This window comes from Amphiprion ocellaris, chromosome 10, assembly GCF_022539595.1.
Source record: "Amphiprion ocellaris isolate individual 3 ecotype Okinawa chromosome 10, ASM2253959v1, whole genome shotgun sequence".
In the NCBI taxonomy this organism is placed as follows: Eukaryota; Metazoa; Chordata; class Actinopteri; family Pomacentridae; genus Amphiprion; species Amphiprion ocellaris.
Window position 1 is genome coordinate 26941332 of NC_072775.1, and position 20829 is coordinate 26962160.

Below are 20829 nucleotides of genomic sequence, written 5' to 3' on the forward strand. Positions count from 1 at the left end.
ACTGAGAGATTAGAAGGTCAGAATGCCAATCCTGCAGAGGTGTGGTTTTCCTCACAGTTGACACTTTATGACTTATCAGATTCTAGTGGAGGTAGGAGGCATCCTGTTGTCTCCAAGAGTCCTGTGAGTGGTCATTTAGCAGTAAACATCCGATCAGCAGATCTTCCATTTGGAGGTGAATTTTGGGTTAGCCGTCTTCTGAAATGGTGTCTTACCAAATGTACAGCTTTGGGAAAGGGTCTTTGGATCTTTGTGTGGTGCTCTGGAATGTTCTGCACCTGAGTACGCTACACTACTGTGACAGCAGAACAATGTCAGAAGCTGGTGGAGAGCATGCATGGCTGCAGTCATCAAAAACAGTGGTTTTGCAATCAAGTACTAACTCTTGTGTGCATCATGTGACTAAAACGGACAGAAAAGACGGAATGCCTTAAAGCAGTGTTTTTGACATTACAGTGCCATAGCTACTGATGTAAGAACTTAAGGGATTTTGGTTATTATCAAGAAAACCATGGAAAATGGCTAGATATAAGCTCTTAAACTGAACTCTTATGAGCTATGGTCTAATAATTTTTTCCATGACTGGAGGTTTGGACCAGGAAGAAAGTCTTCTTTCCTAAACTTAAATTATGGATCTTCATTAGTTGTGATCAACAGCATTTGCTGCTAATGTTTAAGTATGACAAGTGTCATCAGTTGGATATGTATGTGGGTAGACAACACAGAGTTGTAAATGGGAAGTACACTCTCAGTACAACACCCCTGTCCTACAACATCATTGATCACCACTATGAACCAATGCAGCATACAACATTATTCATAATAATATGCATGTGTCTGTGTAGAATATGCCATCCCTGTCAGAGCAGCTGCAGGATGCACGGAGTCGTGCTGAAGTGTGCCTGTACTCTGGGGGCAGAGTGGTGGAGGTGCGGACCGGGGTGATGGCTTTGGCTAATCTGCCCTTGCCACCTTGTTCCAAATACCGCCACATTGCTGCAGAGACCATGGTCATAGAGAACAGCTTTGGCAACAACAGAAAGGAGGTGAGAGAACAGAGACATGTGTAATATACCCACCGACAATGGCAAATGGTTTGCACTATACCCTTAGTGGCACTTGAAGCTATTTACAATGTTTCCCATTCATCCATTCATACACCTCTGCCTGCTTGTCTGCCTGCCTGTCTGCCTGCCTGCCTGCTAGATATAAGTTAATTAAACCAGTCTTTAATTGGCTTATTCTGGTTTGTCTTTGGAAATAATGTACGTACTCTCTTTTGAATGTTAACTGAATGTTGATCAGTGCGTTTCTTCCTATTTTTAGTTGACATGCATTTGTTGGCAATTTTACATCCTGGGCTTGTCAGCCTAATATACAAATATTTTCAGCATAGTTTTAATTGGAATCTAGAGAATATCAAATTAGTTCTTTAGTGGGTTCTCTGCAATATGTGATGCTGTTATGATTATTCCAAAGTTCTAGTACTGTGTGGTTAATTATCTGACTACGATCTGTTAACTGGTATTCATTCTATTGACATCTAGTCCATTTTTGAAAAATCAAGGGCTTAGAGTTATATATTTACTGCTAGGGCCCATTTATATTATGTCCAACTGCTGCGGTAGTCCTTGTTCAGTAGGAGACAAGAGATCAAGGTAATAAGCATAAAACCGAGACCTAACATCTCTATCAGGTAGAGGGAAGCGAGGAGGAGCGCACTGATCCTAATGAAATTAACTGATGATTCTAAATTGTCCGTAGGTGTGAATGTGTGTGTGCTTGGTTGTCTGTCTCTATATGTAGTCCTGTGGTAAACTAGTGACCTGTCCAGGGTGAACTCTGCCTTCACCTTAAGTCAGTTGAGACTCCAGCACACACATATACTGTATATGCCATATTAAAAAAAAATCATTTATTACCACATTTGCGTGAATAGTTTTACATTTTAGAACATGTATGTATCTGCTGAGAACTGGATGACAAGATGGAGTGGCAGGTGGGTAGATGGAAGTAGAGTTCAGTTTTTTAACATGCCTATTTTCCATTGCAAAATCTAAATGAGTCAATTGAGTTGAGTGTAAGTTATTGCATGTTTCTATTTCTGATTAAACTTGACACCGAAAATTATTTAACTTTTCTGCTTCCTCTACAGACCCTTGCATCTCTTCAGCGCTTGTCTACTGCGCTGAACATCCTAGAAAAATATGGATGTAACTTGACGAATCCCAACAGACCAAAATACTGGAGGACCGTGAAACACAACAACCCAGTCTTTAGGGCCACTGTTGATGCTATTCAGGTAACAACACATAGAACTTGTTACCACGCTGCCATGTGATTTTTATTTAATGAAGTTCTGAATTATAAATTAAGCTGATTTTCTAAGAGCATTACTTTGAATAACAGTTACATTTATATCTTCTTCCAAAAACAGCACTAAGGAGCAGGTGCATACATGACATTACCACCTAAAGTTTATTTATGTACATTTAACAGGACAACTTATATTAAATAAGGCTAACTGTCTGTATGGCTGCTGTGTGTTCAAAAGGCATGAATCACAAACTGTAAAATCAGGGAATCCGCTGAAGTATTACAACAGCACTGAATTTACAATTATATTAATACCATCCTGTCATAAATAACTATGAACTTTATACAATGTGTTTTGTGTTTGATTTTAGAGTTTATGCTATCAGAATCAGGAAAGACGGTTTTGAATATTGTATTATTTCTGTCATTTCAACCATAGTATAATAAAAATTTAAAATACAGGGATGTAAACAGTACCTGTACTGTTGTACCATCCAAGTCACATCAAACAATGCAATTACTTTTGACAGCGTACACCAAATTTTGTCTAGTTTATCTTTCATCATTTAAAAAAAATCATTACTTGACAAATAATGCTTTTTATAGGCTTAAAATCCATGCAAATTTTTCCTTTTACTATACACTATATTGCCAAAAGTATTCGCTCACCCATCCAAATAATCAGAATCAGGTGTTCCGATCACTTCCATGGCCACAGGTGTATAAAATCAAGCACCTAGGCATGCAGACTGCTTTTACAAACATTTGTGAAAGAATGGGTCGCTCTCAGGATCTCAGTGAATTCCAGCGTGGAACTGTGATAGGATGCCACCTGTGCAACAAATCCAGTCGTGACATTTCCTCGCTCCTAAATATTCCACAGTCAGCTGTCAGCTGTAATGTAAGAAAGTGGAAGTGTGTGGGAACGACAGCAACTCAGCCACCAAGTGGTAGGCCACGTAAACTGACGGAGTGGGGTCAGCGGATGCTGAGGCGCATAGTGCCAAGAGGTCACCAACTTTCTGCACAGTCAATCGCTACAGACCTTCAAACTTCATGTGGCCTTCAGATTAGCTCAAGAACAGTGCTTCAGCAGAGAGCATCATGGAATGGGTTTCCATGGCCGAGCAGCTGCATCCAAGCCATACATCACCAAGTGCAATGCAAAACATCGGACGCAGTGGTGTAAAGCATGCCGCCACTGGACTCTAGAGCAGTGGAGACACGTTCTCTGGAGTGACGAATCGCACTTCTCCATCTGGCAATCTGATGGACGAGTCTGGGTTTGGCAGTTGCCAGGAGAACCATACTTGTCGGACTGCATTGTGCCAAGTGTAAAGTTTGGTGGAGGGGGGATTATGGTGTGGGGTTGTTTTTCAGGAGCTGGGCTTGGCCCCTTAGTTCCAGTGAAAGGAACTCTGAATGCTTCAGCATACCAAGACATTTTGGACAATTCCATGCTCCCAATTTTGTGGGAACAATTTGGAGCTGGCCCCTTCCTCTTCCAACATGACTGTGCACCAGTGCACAAAGCAAGGTCCATAAAGACATGGATGACAGAGTCTGGTGTGGATGAACTTGACTGGCCTGCACAGAGTCCTGACCTCAACCCGATAGAACACCTTTGGGATGAATTAGAGTGGAGACTGAGAGCCAGGCCTTCTGGTCCAACATCAGTGTGTGACCTCACAAATGCACTTCTGGAAGAATGGTCAAAAATTCCCATAAACACACTCCTAAACCTTGTGGACAGCCTTCCCAGAAGAGTTGAAGCTGTTATAGCTGCAAAGGGTGGACCGACGTCATATTGAACCCTATGGATTAGGAATGGGATGTCACTTACGTCACTTATATGTGAGTCAAAGCAGGTGAGCGGATACTTTTGGCAATATAGTGTATCTGTCAAACTTCCTGCAGTACATTTTATTGTAGGCGGTAATAAAAAGGTCTAAGTTGTTAGGTTCATTTGTATGTGTCAGGGAAGTTTTATTTTGAAATTTAAATACCATCAGCATACATTAAATGTCACTGAACAAAGAACATCCATAAGAACTTGAATGAAATCCATCGGTCGGGGTCCATCCTGTAGATCCACAGAATTATAAGATGGTCTTTTGTGTTTAAGAGGTGAGGAGAATTTGACAGAGCAGAATCTCTGCTCCTCCTGCAGATGAGCATAGCATATAGTTTTAAGCTGACCTGATATGTATTTTACTGCTTTTATCATCAGACTCTCTCTGGGACTTTGTTTTTGCTTTACAGTGTACGCAGTTGTTGGCAATGCTGGAACAGCAACTTCTCCTGAAGGTTTTTCTCCCTCTGACTCAGGCATTCCACCGTCTGAAGAGATATATAGCAATGACAGCCTCTGTCTGAAAATACTTGTGACTGGCCAAAGTGTCTCACCACAGACTAATTTCTCAACCCTGAAAACAAAGCTAAGAGGAGGTGCTAAAGTCTAGTTGACAGTATACTGAAACCTTATTATGGAATTTTTCACCAATGATGCCCCAATTTTTAATCTACAGTAGTTTATTTTTCAGTTCAAAATACTTTGGGAAACACCTCTGAAGAGTTCTGATCTTATCCTGTATTGCCCTCATCCTGTCCCTTTTGCTCTATACTAAGAAAATGATTCTCCATGTTGACTGAAAGGACTATTACATAAACAACCCAGGGAGATATAATCTGATAATTAACCATTTGATAAATCAAAAATAAATAAATAAATAAATAAATAAAGCATTTAGTTCATGCTACATCATGTCTGTACTTTCTGCTCCTAGGGAGGACGAGCAGTGCTTTATCTCTATGGTTACTCCAATCAGCAGCCAGATGGTCTCAGCTTCCCTGATGATGTCACAGATCCTGATGTGGGCAAAGTTGCTGCAGTAACACTAGAAGTGATGAGCCTGAGGATGGAACTAGAAATGCTTATCAAGGTGCGGATGTGTGAAATTTCTACATTTGCTAGTTTAACTAGCCCTCTAGCACATCTTCATTCAGCAGAGTTCTTACTATGCCACACTTCCCCCAGATTGCGCCAGAACTAAGAGGGCTTTAAACTGTTGCATTTGGTACACACTGACCAGCCACAACATTAAAACCACAGATACAGTCAGGTCCTTAGAAGGTGGAGGGCACATCTAAAATGTGTTGTAATTCCTTCACTGTTTACCTAATTTGGATGTAAATACCCTCAAATTAAAGCTGAAAGTCTTCACTTAAAGCACATCTTCATTGTTTCATTTCAAATCCATTGTGATGGTATATAGAGCTGAAATGCTGAAAATTGTCTTGATGTTCAAATATTTATGGACCTGACTGTATCTATCCTACAATGCTTAATGATAGATTTGTTTGACTTGGGGATAAAGCCCTCACATTCTTTTCCCCAGCCTCTATGATGGTTATGTAGGTACAACCTGCTCCATTTTAATGCACTGCTCTGGCATTAGTGTATGCATGCTGCATTGTAACTATTGCCTGACTTAAAATGTAAAGAATTTATGATAACTTATCTCATTTTATCCCAGGAGGCTCATCCACACCCTGAGTTCTATGAGAGAATTATTCCTACACTGAGACACAAGGTAAAATCTATCAGTAAACCGTCATATCTGTTACCCAGTCTATTTCATGTGAATTTTAAAATGTTAGCAGACACCATTAGGGGATGAATCAATATTGACTGTCTACTCTACTGCTTGCTAAAGATTTGAACCAGTAATAGGGGTGTGCTCGGAGACCTCAATACCATTTTGATTCCAGTGAAAATGGCTCACAGGTTATATCTGGAAAAATGGCTTCCCATGGTTTACACATTTTTGGCCACATACAGTTTCGCTGGATTGTGCAACTCCCTACTGCTACATTGCAGGAAAATATTTTACTGACATGACCCTTTATTTGTTTATTGAGAACAATGGCTTAAGTTCTCATCATTGAAATTGTGGTTATAACCTAAATATATTTTGAAAATAAAGCTATTTCAGCAGAATTTGAAAAGTGATTATTAATGAATGTGTGTGTAAGGAAAACTTTTGGGGAGTAATTCTAAATGCAGCCAATACACCCATGCTATCTTGCAGCTATTTTTTGTCAAATTGGGCATTTTTTTGTTTGATGGAGCGGCGGCTAAAAGTCACTTTTGCTAGCTTGTGAAAATGTGGGCAACTTTTTGGACTTTTTGGCCAGTTAGGCACTTATTTCATGGCAGCCTGTGTACACGTTGGCATTTGTGAGCACCAATGGGGAAATCATACTGTTAACTGACTGTCTCAGGAGAACAGGACATAGCAGGAATAGGTAAGCAACTGCATCGAACAATAAACTCAACATCAATTAGTCAAGTAAATCTGTCCATTCTCTTCTCCTAATGCGGCAAATGAGACAGATACGAGACAAAATATTTCATCACAATGTTGCCCAAAAAATTCATTTTTCATTATTATAACTGCTGTGTCATGTATGCCCAACTACACAAATGGCTTGAATCTTGATTGTCTGACTGGCCAAAAAGTCTTTTATAATAAGTGGGCATGATAAGATGACTTAACACTACTCTTTCCTGTAAATGCACAGCAACTGAAAGACACTTACATGGTTGAACACATCTAATTCATTGTTCTGCTACCCATAATCTGATTTAACCTCAAGGTCAGAACACTGCAATCCACCACACCAAACACCTACCCAAGTTAATAAAAACCAAACAGAGTGTGCTAGAATGAAACAGAGTGTGCTAGAATGAGTTTCAGTGCTCTGGATAAAACAAGAAAGCAAATGACATTCACTTTGATATGTCAAGTGTCCACGATTAAGGTGGCTAAAAAGTCAATTCAGGGCAATTATTTTTCAATTTTTGGGATTTTCAGGCTTGTGCAGCTACTTTTTAGGTTTTAAAGTTTTGTATTTATTAAATTTTAGAACCAAAATTGTTCAAGGTCTTTTATTGTGGTTCTGTCTTTAAATATAAATGAAATCTGAAACCAGTATTATTAGTACAGACACTACATACCTTTGATTTTCTTCCTGTTGTTGTCATACTGTGGGTTGATAAGGAAAGCTCTTTATCTTGTCTGATAAAATGCTGGTATTAATTCACCACACTGAGTGAACTGCCTCTTACTTTGAATTTTATGGTACCCTGTAGTGCCAGTTCTACAAGTCAGGTTTTTGCTACTCCTTTCTTCTCTTAGGATGTGGGTCTCAACACTGACGCTGTGGTCTACACCACCTCCTCCAATTCAGGTCCTTCAGACAGCCAGACCAAGTCTTTAGCCCTCCCCCTCCACCATCGCTCTTTCAGGGAGAGCAGACATGGCCACTCCCTAACCACCAACTACCAAGGTCTGAGGTCCATACAGGTCTTTCCCACCTCCTCAGTTAAGCATCCAGGTGAGGAGAGAAGTCATTGTTTTTCTGCACAAACTACTTCTTAGGCATGTATGTGTACATGTTCTAATGCCTATTCAGAAGAAGAAGAAGTCACAGATATGTTAGTATTTATGCAATTAAATCATTGCATAGACATTACATACATACATTACATAGGTAATTGAAATGCAAAAGTCATAGATGGATCACGAAACATCCCTCTGAGTACAATTAAATGCATCTGCTTCTTGGCTTGTAAAGGTAGTGGGTAAAAAGAATGCAGCAAAGTGTAAGTAAATACAGGAGGACGACTTAACCTGATGCAGTCTTAAAGACAACTGCAACTTGGAAAAAGATTTGTTTCCAGTAAGACAAAACCATTCAGCATACCTCCAAAGCTAAACAGAAATGGTTTAAAGACAACACAATGAATGTTTTGAAGTGGCCAAGTCAGAGATGGGACCTCAGTCCAGTTGAGAATTTGTAGCTGGACTTTAACAGGCCTCTTTACTCCCAGTGCAACCTGACACAAATAAAAATTGCAGTAAAACTGCAGTGTCCAGATGTGCAAAGTTGATTCAGAACAATCCACTTTGTCTCAATGCTATAATTGTGACCAAAGATGCATCTACTAAATATGGACTTCTAGGGGGTGAATACTTAAGCAATCATTTATTTTACCTGACATACAGTTTTTTGCAGATTCTTGTCAGAAAAGATAAATTGACCATGATTAAATGTCTAATAGCAATAAAAGGGGAAACTTCCAATGGGGTAAGACCTTTTATAGACCGAATTTGTATATTGTATGTCATGGTTTTGCACATTGTAGCCATACAATATTTGACACTTTGCAAGGTAGTGTTGATTTTGCAGTGAATTAGTACAGATTATAGTGACAAAGGAATGTGATGATGGTGTTGTCTTTGCTTCAGAGAACTGCACTATTTGTGGAATATTCCGTATCTCTGCCCACTGCCTCACCTGCCTGCAGGGGCTCTGCTCAGAGTGTGACAGACTGTATCACTCCTACCCTGAAAGGGCCAACCACCGTCGAACAGCTGTCACAGCATCGTCCAAAAACAGGAACAGTCACAGGTCAGGACCAGTTGTTCTAGCAATATAAGCTAATAACACTCTCATTCCAGTAGTCCACAACTGCTCGTGGCACTGACTATTTGTTGGTCTACATCAAATAACAAATGGTTCACTACAGTGGTGACTTTCATGTTCAGAGTCGCAAAGATCCAGGATCCAGGAGGCTCTCTGAACATACCATGAGCAAGGAAATAATTAGAATAATAATAATAAATTTGTATAACACTTTTCAAAACACACACTTACAAAGTGCTTTACAGTTCAAACAAATAAGATAAAACAGTTAAAATTTAACACCAGTAAGATTCCAGAAAAACACAGTGTAATCATAAAAATAAAAGCAGCAGGTAAGAAAAGGTCATATGATAAAAGTGAAGAAGAAGATATTTAGAAATGGATACTGAGTTTGCCTGACTGAGATCCTCACTTTTTTCAAAAATAACATCTTCACTGATGCTTCTGCTTCAGAAGCTGATTAAAATATTGTTGTCCACTGTATCAAAAGCTGAGCTGAGGTCAAGGAGCATTAAAATTAAAAACAAGCTAGAATTGGCTGAAAGCAGCAGATTGTTATAAATTTTGACTACAGCCTTCTCTGTGCTACGGAGGCTGCAAAAACCTTTCAACTTTTCAAAAACCTCATTCGTAAAAGCAATTAGCTGAGTGGCCACAACTTATTCTAAAATCTTGGATGAAAAATGGTAACTTCAAGATGAGTCTAAAATGTCTTAAAACAATGGGTGGGTTCAATTGGCTGACAAGGCTGACTATTACAGATTTAACTGTTTTAAAGAGGATTCTGGGATTATGACCATGATTTATAATGAGCTTGGAAAAAATATGCATTTCTTGCTTCTTTGATTTTATGCTGGTCACAGGTTTTTTCACATCATCTCTGCCTTCTTGCATTGTCTCTTTATACTCCTCACCTCCTTGTTTATCCAGGGCAGAGATCCTGGAGCTAAAATCGGAACCATGGGTTGTTGGTGACTGAATTTGAGGTAGAACGAGGCTCAGGGAAGACATTTGCCCCAACTGGTTAGGGTGAGGGTAAGGGGTAGAGAGAACACAATAGCAGATGGAGAATAGACAGGCTTTGCATAAGAGAACAAAAACACCTTGAAGGCCAGTGAGGTCAGAAACTGCAGACCAGAAACCTGTTGCCCCAAATCCAGAGATACCTGCAGAAAAAACAAACACAAACTGAAGGAGAGAGAAGACACAAAGTTAGTAACATGCAATAGTGGCATATAATTGTATGGAGAGAGAATGAGAGTTGATTCCAAAAGAGAAGCCTGATAACTGAAGGCTCTGCCTCCCATTTTTCTTTTGAAAACTCTGGAAAACACAAGTAAACCTGCCGTCTGAGTGCAAAGTGCTCTGTTGGGACAATATGGTCCAATGAAGTCTTTAATATGGTGGAGCTTGGTCATTAAGAGCATTGCATGTGAGGAGAAGGATTTCAAATTATATACTAGATTTTACAGATAGCTGATCACAGCCAAGTTTAGTGACAGTTTAAGCATAAGTTTATTAAAATAATTAGAAATGAGAGCTAGTATAACTATCAGAAGTATGTGAACAGCATAACAGTCCTTCTTCCTCTGTTTCAGGTCTTCCACATGGCGTTGCCTTCACTGCACTAAAGTCAACTCTGTCCAGGATGTGCTATGTGAGGAGTGTGAGCGCCCTCGACTAGAATCCACCAGCTTTAAAGCGGATGAATGTCAGCCTGCTACTATCTCTGGTCTGTGTTGTTTTTTGGTGCTTCCCGCAGCTGCAATCATGCCAACATGATCTACATTTATTAATTCCACTTTTGGGTTGCTTCCTTAACATAAAAATTTAAATAAAAACAAGTGAATCTGTAAATCTGACATCTACACTTAAGTCACCACTCCTGCTGTCAACATGGAGAAAGTTGTTAAACTTTCTAAACTTCGTAACTTAAAAATGCATATAATGATTAAAGAATGCAATTTATTCAGTATGTTATGATAATTTCAGTCTTTTTTGCTATTGCAATTTGCAACTGTTAGGCTGTTTAGACTGATTTCAGGCCAAGTTATTAACCTCTCAGGAGCTTAATCCCTTTACTCTTGTGTAAAGACAGTGAAACTGTGAGATACCTGCAGGGAGCTTCGTTTCAGTAACATGAACAGAATGAACTGATATGTGTATATGTATGGGTTTTTCTCAGAATGGCAGTGTAAGAGCTGTACCATGGTGAATGCAGCCAGCAGTATTTTATGTGAAGTGTGTGAAAGACCTCGCTTGGCCACACGTCCTCCAGTGACCCCTTCACACCCACCCGTCACCCCTCCAAGACCACCAGCACCAGTACTTGGAATGCCTGGGGACCCTGACAGCCAGGTCAGTTAAGTCTCTGCAAGATAGCCAGCTAAAACAGTACATCAAATTTCTGCACTTATTGCTCTGAGTAGCCAGATAGATAATGGTTTTTCTATCCAGCATAGAAGAGAATTGCATATGGGATTGATGTCTCAATGACCAGCTGATGTTAGAGGAGAGTTTACATCAAGGAAAACCTATTGTAATTTTCACATGGGTATCTCACTGGGGTTTTAATCCAGACTTGAAAAATTGTCGTCCATTTTTTTAAGATATTAGTAGTGTTATATAGCAGGTGTTGCAAAAAAGTTTTGCCTTTGGTATAGTTCCTGACTCTCTTCTTCTCTTTCTTGCTGTATGTCTGGGTCTCTTTTCTCCAGTGGGTGTGCCAGTTCTGTACCTATCTTAACTATTCTCCTGCAACAGTGTGTGAGATGTGTGACCTTGCTCGTCCAGAGCCTGCACCACTGCCTGTGAAGCTCCGCCCTCCCTCTCCTGTCAGACGGGTCCCTGCCCTACCAATCAAACCCAAAGAGGTGGCCCCTGCAGACCTGGATACTTGGAGGCAAAAACTAATGAAGGAAGAAGGGCTGAAGCTAATTCAGCTAATTAGAGCAAGTCACCTTCATCACCTGTCATTACCCCTAGATGTAGACTTCATTAGTATCTGTATTTAAATCTGTCTGTCCTTTTTATCTGTGCCAGGATGGGGAGAAGAAAGGAGTGAGTCCAGAGGAGGTGTACACAAGCATGAGGGTTGCAGGGGATCGCAGCAACCTACCCTGCAAGTGGTTAAAGACGGAGCTTCCTCTGCTTTTAGACCAGATCAGGATGCTCGTGGCAACATCATCCATTCAGTCTGTTTCTGACAAGACTGTAACGGAACACACAGTCAGTATGCTTCTCTTAGTACAAATTAAAGTATGTTTAATCCTGAAAAATGAAACCTTTACGAGTACTCCTTTGACTGTCACTATTAGGGGTGTTTTCTGTTAGTGATTTGCTGTGCTCAAACAGACCAAGTCATGTGAAGCTCCTGCTGAAGATGCTGGGAAAGAGTTAGACCTGACAGAAACGGAAAGTGTCCAGCTGTCCAGAGCAGAAGCCAAGCAGGCATGGCTAATAGCAGGAGGTGACACTGAGAGAGCTGCCAGACAAGCTCTGAGAGACAGACTTGCCAAGGTGCCAAATGTGACTTAACAATGTTTCGAGATGTGCAAAAGATATACCTTCCTTTTGACTAAACATTAATTTTTTATCCTGTCCCCTCAGGTAAAAGAACTCTGTGCGTTGGGCTTCAGTGATGAAGCTCAGTGTCATGAGGTTTTGATTCAGAGTGGTGGTGAGGTGAGAGGGGCCCTAGCCCTACTGCAGCGACCCCTTCTAGAACCTTTTCACAAATGCATTTGGAGTGACAAGCCTGAACCTCCCATAGACATCAATCATCCTGACAAACAGGTAAGACCACAGACTGTATGTAGCACTGTGTGATGCCACCCACTGATTTACACTGAGGCCATCTTGAAACAGAGCTCTAGTTTATGGCCTCTTAAAATATTAGAACAATTCATTCCACGTTTGAGAGAATTACTATCCGAACAACATAAACACTGTGTGTCTCTTGGTCTAGTTCAGTACGTGCAACCACAATCATGTGGACAACTGACTTAAATGATATCCAGAATATGATCACAGACATCTTCAGGAAAGAGGCTACAACTGTTGTGCAACTAATTTCAAGCCACTCCTTAACTCAAGACAATGCCAGGAGTGTGTTATTCTTGTCTACCAGCACTATGTCAGGGTGGTTTGCCAGCACATGCTTGTTAGCCTTAAACTTGTCCAACAAGATCTTCGCTCTGTTGTTCGCCATCACTTGCGTGTTGTGTCTTACCGGGACCTAGGGACTTCTTGTCCATATAAATGTTCCTGCAGCCACTTGGTTGTGCCTGTTAGTGTACGCTGTCCATGCATGCATCTTACATCCTGGTAAGATGCATGCATGTAGAGAAAGAGACCACTGGAGTGTCTCAGTGGTCTCTTTGCACAGCCTGCAGCTCAGGTCCTGTCTAATGTGGTAGATTCCTACCTCTGTCAATCTGGTGCCTAGTGCCAGCTCTTGTGCCACCATGATCTGTCCAAGTCTGGCCTTTTTTAGCCACTGGTGGGATTTCTTGATGTCAGCCACCTCCTCTATCTGACAATTGTGCATCCCATGGCAGGGTTTGGTCTTGCGCTATATCTCCTCTTCCTCTGCCTCTTGTTGCCTGGGGCAGTCTCTGATCGGGTCATCATGAGGGGAGCCTCTGATGTTTGCTTAGATGTTTCTTGTTTCAGCCTAGATTTTGGCTCTGACACTAATTAATTGTCGCCCCAGCTATTTTCACTGCTCATTGAGTCTCAGGGAGCTGGATTTTGGGTGAAAACATCCATGCATTGTGAGCAGTTTTGACATGGGCAGCATCCGCCTGCTCCTATGGCCAGCTCACTATTCCAGCTGCACATCTTACAATGTGTAGGTTGTACACATTTTTGGCATGTATCTTACTCCTTCCATTGTGCTGACTTGTCAGCTCTGTCTTAACCTCTGGAAGTATTTGGCAGTTGCTGTCCTCCTTGTGTCCTCTGAATGGCTCCCATTGGCCGGTGGAATACCCAGGTACTTGTAGCTTCCCTGTATGTCTCTTATGACATACAGGGAAGCTACATCTGTTTGGCGCTGGCTGTGGCGACACGTAGCAGCAGTGTGTGAGGTGTCCGTTTGTTGGCTGTGTTTGTGGTTTTATTAACTCTTTTTACTAACTCTTTTAACCACTTGTGGAAGACAATGTCGGCAGGGAGTCATCCCAGTTTGGGGGGCATTCTCCTCATTTTAACACTTTTATTCCACTTTTTACTTTGAGTATGTGAGAGTGGAAAACCTCACCAGTATAGCCGCGACTTCCTACTTTTGCTCCGTGACTCCGGGTTGGGCACCGTGGATCCCTCGACAGCTGTTCCCCTGGAGATCGGCCGGCTGAATCCCTTCACGGAAAACCGGAGCAGGTCGGACGGGCCGAGGCGTGCGAGGAAAAGGGGGAAACGCGGCGGACTGCGACAGAGGCTCAAGCGGCAGGGCCACCGTCGGATACCTCTACCCACTGTCATCCTGGCTAATGTTCAGGAATAAGGTGGATGAGCTTCAGGGTAACGTCAAGTATTTGGCAGAGTACAGGGACGCATGTATCCTGGCCCTCACGGAGACCTGGCTTAAGGAGCAAGATCCACAGTCAGCACTGGAGATTGATGGATTTGGAGTTCCCTTCCGCCTTGATAGAGACCCCGCAGTGACCGGCAAGTCACTCGGCGGGGGTGCGTGTCTCTACGTCAATAAAAACTGGTGTAATACGGTGATTGTCAGGGAGACACTGTGCACCAAAGACATTGAACTATTGTCCGTATCCCTGCGACCGTTTTATCTTCCCAGGGAATTTCCACAGTTATTTATTACTGTTGTTTATGTTCACCCGAAGGCTAATGCTGATGTAGCAACTCAGGCAATGCTAAAGGCAGTGCAGCGGCTGCAGGGGTTAGCGCAGGACGCACCATACTTTATTTGGGGTGATTACAATCACTGCAAACCGTCAAACTTCTTGGCTAGTTTTTATCAATATGTGACGTGTCCCACTCGACATGCAAAGTGTCTGGACCTTTGTTTTGGACCCATAAAAGGAGCATATAAGTCCTTCAGCAGAGCTCCACTCGGTACGTCCGATCATAATATGGTTTATTTGGTTCCGTCCTACAAATCCGTCCTGAAGAGGAACAAGACGGAGAGAAGATTGGTTCCGGTTTGGTCAGAGGAATCAATCCATTGCCTCCAGGACTGCTTCCGCAATGCGGACTGGGATTTGTTCACAAATGTTTGCGAGGATATTGATGAATTAACTGATGTTTCATCATATGTTTCTTATTGTGGGGCCTCCATTATTCCACAGAAAGAAATTTTCCTCTACCCCAATAATAAGCCATGGGTGACCAAAAGTGTCAAAACTGTGATTAATCAGAGGAACATTGGTTTCACTCAGGGTGATACTGCTCGATATAGGTAGCTTCAAAAAAAGCTAAAAAAGGAGCTTAAACTTGCTAAATGTAGATATAAGGACAAGGTTGAGAGCATGCTAAGGACAGGCAGCTCTCGGCCTGCATGGGAAGGGGTCAAATCCATGATGGGGATGCAATTCAGGAAGAGCCATGTCTCCCTTAATGGAAGGTCTGATCTGGTGCTCTCAAATGAACTGAACAACTTTTACAACCGTTTTAAAAGCTGTGATTTTAGTGAGGAATTGTCAGTTTTTACAAATGCTGACCCTCACAGAATAATGTTGTTGACAGGTGCAAGGTGTGTAAAATTTTCCATGGAATCAAGGAAAGAAAAAGCCCTGGCCCGGATGGCATTGGAGGGCGTGTTCTTAAGAACTGTGCTGATCAGCTGGCAGATATATTTACTTTCATTTTTTCAGTATCCCTCCAACTTCACAAGGTCCCTTTAATTTGGAAGAATTCTATTATTTTTCCAGTTTCCAAGCCTGCATCCCCCAAATCACTAAATGATTTTAGACCTGTGGCATTAACTTCTCTTGTTTTTTTTTTCTCTCTCTCTCTTCTCTTGTTATGAAGTCATTTTAAAAAATTGTCAAGGAGATGCTTATGACCTGTGTTCAAGAGAACCTGGACCCACTGCAGTTCGCTTACAGGTCAGGCAGAGGTGTTGAAGATGCATTAGCCACCCTTTTAAGTCTTGTCTTAACTCATCTTGAGGGAACCAAGACTTTTGCCCGTCTTTTATTTATTGACTTTTCATCTGCTTTTAACTGTATACAGCCACACATTTTAGCAGTAAGATTAAGGGACTTCCATTGCATTGATCCTGGTCTAATAGCTTGGCTAATGGATTTTTTAACACAAAGACCACAACGTGTGAGGGTCAATGGTGTTTTGTCAGACACCCTCATCTCCTCCACTGGATAACCTCAGGGCTGCGTCCTTTCTCCTTTACTGTTTGTTTTATACACGAACGAGTGCCGTAGCCAACATGTGGGGCGTCACATTTTGAAATTTGCGGATGACTCAGTTATTGTGTCCTTGCTGAGTAGTGACAACCCTGATCATGGCCCTGTTTTGAAGGAATTCACTGACTGGTGTTCCACATCCCTTATGCACATCAATGTGTCTAAGACTAAAGAGATGTTTATAGACTTTAGGAAACATCAGTGTCAGTCCCCCCTGCTCTTGTCATTGAGGATCAAGCCGTCGAGCTGGTCCATACTTATAAATATCTCGGTACTAATATTGATGACAAGCTGTCTTTTGACTTTCATGTTGATGCTGTTTGTAGGAAGGTGCACCAACGCATGTATTTTTATAGGAAATTGCAGAGTTTTAAGGTTGATAGTACTTTTATGAAAATGTTTTATTTTTGTTTTATTGAGTTTGTCTTAACTTTTTCTTTTATCTGCTGGTACAGCTTACTTTCACTTAAAAACAAAAACAAATTACAAGGTATAGTGAGAGTATGCAGCAAAATTGCAGGTATTAACCTCAACAATCTCTCTGATGTATATAAGTTCAGAACCCTAAATAAGGCCCACACACTCCTCACTGACCAGAGGCACCCCTTGGTTGGTGAGTTTGTGCTGCTCCCGTCAGGCTGCAGGTACATCGTGCCAAGATGCAAGACAAATAGACTCAAGCATTCTTTTGTCCCTGCTGCAGTTGTCCTGCTGAACAAGTGACTGTCTAATCTGTTCGTCCTATTTATTGTTGTCGTCTGTGCTTTATGTAACTGGTACTCCGCGATTGTTGTTGACTTTTGTTCTGCTGACTGTAGAGTGATTTGCCCCACGGGGACAATAAAGATTCCTTGAACCTTATGCTGAATGCTGGTAACGCCACCCCCTTAGTCGTGATCATCTTCCCTCTCTTTTCCACCATGGGGCCACATTTATCCAGTCTGAATGAAATCCCAATGCCCTCACTGTAGATCCTGATGAGCTGGATCAGTGAGTCTATCTCTTTGTCACTCCTGGCGTACAGCTTGATGTCATCTATATACAGGAAAATGCTGGTGGTTGGTGCATTGAGGCATAGGCCTTCTTGTAGTCAATCCGAGTGGTGTTCAGGTTGGTCTCTCTAGTCTTAGTGTCTTTGGTGACTGCACTGTTGATCAGTACCTGGTGCTTAGACCCACTGCTGTTGTTTCATATGATCTTCTGAGCTTATCTCGGGTTGTGCCCCTACTAAGCTTAGCTGTCAGGATCTTTTATGATTAGGATTGTCTTACCTTGTGCTAGCCAGTCTTAGTCCTTGGGCCCGGACCCAAAATTTCAGATATTGGTACCACTCAAGGTGACCAATTCTTTTTGATATTTTTAACTTGCTATATGTCTCTAGTTTGCATTTTGATATGATAGCCCTTGCAGACTCACAGCTCAATATATGTTATTGTTAGAGAATTCTGCGATGTCGAAAGAGGAATCAGGAGGCAAACTCAGGGACGCTCTGGAGACTCAGACGGCTTATGCTGAGAATAAGGTTTACGGAATTCAGGAAAAATGATACAGCGAGTAACACAGTGACGTGAGCACTGATGGCATCAGTTCTGAGGAGTCTCTCTGGTCTTGGGCATATATACCGTTATGAAGGTGTGCCATGTTTATGTTATACTCTAAATGTGGAGGCAGGACTGCTGGTTCAGGATCCATCTGAACAGGAACACAGCAATATAATCTTGTTGTTCTGACGTCGTCAGCCAGATAGTTGTCTTTTATCCCTATGTTATGTTTACCAAGAGTCTGTCTGTCTCAGGGTCATATTAGGGGACAGAGAGAGCATACGCAAGTTTGCATCCTCTATCTAGAAGAACCATGAGTCAAGGGTGACCATTTGGGATGGCTCAGCATTTAGGCTGTCATAAACTAGAACCACCTCAGTCATGAGAAAGTGAGTAATTATTCCTTCACAGTTATCACTCGTTTAATGGACATGCCCCACGATGAAAGGCGAGGGGTCTGAGCCGTAAGTCCTATCAACGCGACAGGATGGAATTCAATAGGATTTTTCCTCATTACGAAAAAATATGAAATGCCACATGCTACACATCTTCATCGGTATTAATAACTTCACAGTACAGAACAATACTACAACAAACTTAAGACTGAGAAAGATTTTGTTTCTATGGAAACAAGATTTTCTGTAAGCGGGACAGACGGAACAATAGAATAGTGAAATTTTGACAAACGGATTCAAAGTTAAATTCTATTGATGTTAAAACTAAGACTAACCATATCTTATGATTTTTGGTCAGTGTGATAGAGCATACTATAATTACCAATTAAACATACAAAAAATATTTAAATTGAGTCAAAACAGACAAAATTGTGATTTTGCACCAAAAAGTTCAAAATTTAACCCAATTACAGCAGACTGCTACCAGAATTGATCATATGCCTAAAACACTATTGAAAAGACTATTTCCATTACCAAGATGAATTTTCAAAAGCTTTTAATTCTCATTATGCTTTTAATCAAGTCCTTCCCTTTGTGCTATGCGCACACTTTTTCCAAATTCAGAGGTAATTTTCTGAGAACAGTACAGGATCATAATGAGACAAAAACATAAAACACAGGTAGGAGTCATTTCTTACATGTATCAGTATCATATAAAATAAAGGTCATTCAAAGTTAATCCTAGAAAAGGAAAGGACATTACCATAGTTAACTGATCTTAACCAACTGAGCTTAATTAACTTTAATTAGACTGTAAAAGACAACTTGCATAACTGGACATCGCAGCAGTTTCTTCAAGGGACCTGAAAACAAATGTACACCCATCAACCAGTAACTCTTCCTATAGGAAAAAACAAGTGAATGTGAATACACAGTTATCAAATAAGCATCATAAGATGCATTCATTTGGATCTGATGTTTAATTATTATATTACCCTTTCTCACAGTCATATTTGATTATTGACTTATATTAGATGTGATCTTTGCATACTGCAAGATTTAAACCCAACTCTGAAACCCAAGCATTAATGTATTTTTTTTCCTTTTTAAACTGTTTTTAAGAAAATAATGAGACTTTTTAATTTTGGAGATTTTTCAGGATTTTGTGAAAACGTCGCAAAATTGCAACAGTCTTAGTGTATGCAAATATTACCATTTTATTTTTAACAAAGTCCACAGATGATTTGGCATTGATGATTCAATAATATCAAAACATGTATCTTGAAATGAATTGTATTGATATGAAATTGTTGAATATGCCACAATAAATTGCAAATTAATTTAACAAGTCAAGACTGTAATTGCAATCCATGCTAGAATGCACTTCCACACAGTAAAAAAACTGAGAAAATCATGTTATTATAAATTTCCTTTATTTTCTTTGGACTTGCAAAAGTGGAATTTTATTATATCAGTCCTCTGCAATTAGTTCATGTTCACCTTTTGGACTTTGCTTGAACATCATAATGATTTCTGGTGTGTGAGGGCTCTTAATTGGTAGATGGCATTCTCCTTTGTGTCTCCTTAGATGTGAAACTGAAGGTAGAAGTTTATTGGATTTGTGAAGCACAAACGAACATCACACTTGTTGCATGCAGTTGATGGTTCTCTGGTTACAGCAGAGGCCATGAGAGGGGAACTGCAGCAGGAGGCCAGGAGTGGGCCAATGAGCTGAATCTGTTCTTTAACAGATTTGACTCTGCTCCCACTCCTCCCCCCTCTCATCAAAGCACCGGCCAGCCAGCTCCTTCTTCACACTTCAGCTCTCTACCACCAACACCACCAACAGCACCCCTCCTCCGATCCCCGTCTTCTACCACCTCCGGACTCCGCATACAGCCCCATCACCCCTCCTCGTCTCACCCCCCACCACCACCATCACCCCTCCCCCTGCCACCCTCCCCCTGCCTCTCCATAACAGCTGATCAGGTGAGAAGTGAACTTAAAAAGATCAAGACCAGGAAAGCTGCAGGTCCTGATGGAATCAGCTCCAGACTCCTTAGAGACTGTGCAGACCAGCTCTGTCAGGTGCTGCTGCACATCTTTAACCTGAGCCTGAATCTGGAGAGGGTTCCTCTGTTATGGAAGACTTCCTGCCTGGTTCCTGTCTCTAAGACCAGGAACCCCAGGGAGCCTAACCACTTCAGACCTGTGGCCCTCACTTCTCACCTGATGAAGACCATGGAGAGGATCGTCCTCAAGAACCTCCGTCCCCAGGTGAGCCAGTATCTGGATCCACTGCAGTTCGCCTACCAACCGAACATTGGAGTGGATGATGCAGTGGTCTACCTGCTGCACAGATCACTGACTCACCTGGAGAAACCCAGCAGCACTGTGAGGGTCACGTTCTTTGACTTCTCCAGTGCTTTCAACACCATCCAGCCTTCTCTGCTTAGGGTGAAGCTTGAAGGAGCGGGAGTAGACTGTCACCTGGCTGCATGGACCATCGACTACCTCACCAATAGACCACAGTACGTGAGGCTTCAGGACTGTGTGTCTGATGTGGTAGTCAGCAGCATGGAGGTCCACAGGGGACAGTGCTCTCCCCCTTTCTCTTCACCCTGTACACATCGGACTTTCATTATAACTCTGGGAGCTGTCACCTCCAGAAGTTCTCCGATGATACAGCCATTGTTG

At 41.5% G+C, this 20829-nt stretch overlaps 1 protein-coding gene across 4 annotated transcripts in view; it reads left to right on the forward strand.

Moving 5' to 3' along the window:
• The window catches only part of LOC111570370 (E3 ubiquitin-protein ligase RNF31-like), a 61565-nt gene that overhangs the window by 3692 nt on the left and 37044 nt on the right, over positions 1 to 20829 (forward strand). For all 4 annotated transcript variants that reach the window (XR_008602976.1, XM_023273095.3, XM_055014398.1 and 1 more), the window contains 12 exons: positions 846 to 1046; positions 2156 to 2302; positions 5103 to 5258; positions 5853 to 5909; positions 7518 to 7716; positions 8631 to 8793; positions 10407 to 10540; positions 10994 to 11166; positions 11526 to 11759; positions 11851 to 12036; positions 12163 to 12327; positions 12418 to 12603. Coding sequence is in view for 3 of the 4 variants with exons in the window: in XM_023273095.3 (XP_023128863.1) it covers positions 846 to 1046; positions 2156 to 2302; positions 5103 to 5258; positions 5853 to 5909; positions 7518 to 7716; positions 8631 to 8793; positions 10407 to 10540; positions 10994 to 11166; positions 11526 to 11759; positions 11851 to 12036; positions 12163 to 12327; positions 12418 to 12603 (2001 nt within the window). In the remaining variant the exon portion in view is untranslated. The remainder of the gene's footprint in view (positions 1 to 845; positions 1047 to 2155; positions 2303 to 5102; positions 5259 to 5852; positions 5910 to 7517; positions 7717 to 8630; positions 8794 to 10406; positions 10541 to 10993; positions 11167 to 11525; positions 11760 to 11850; positions 12037 to 12162; positions 12328 to 12417; positions 12604 to 20829) is intronic.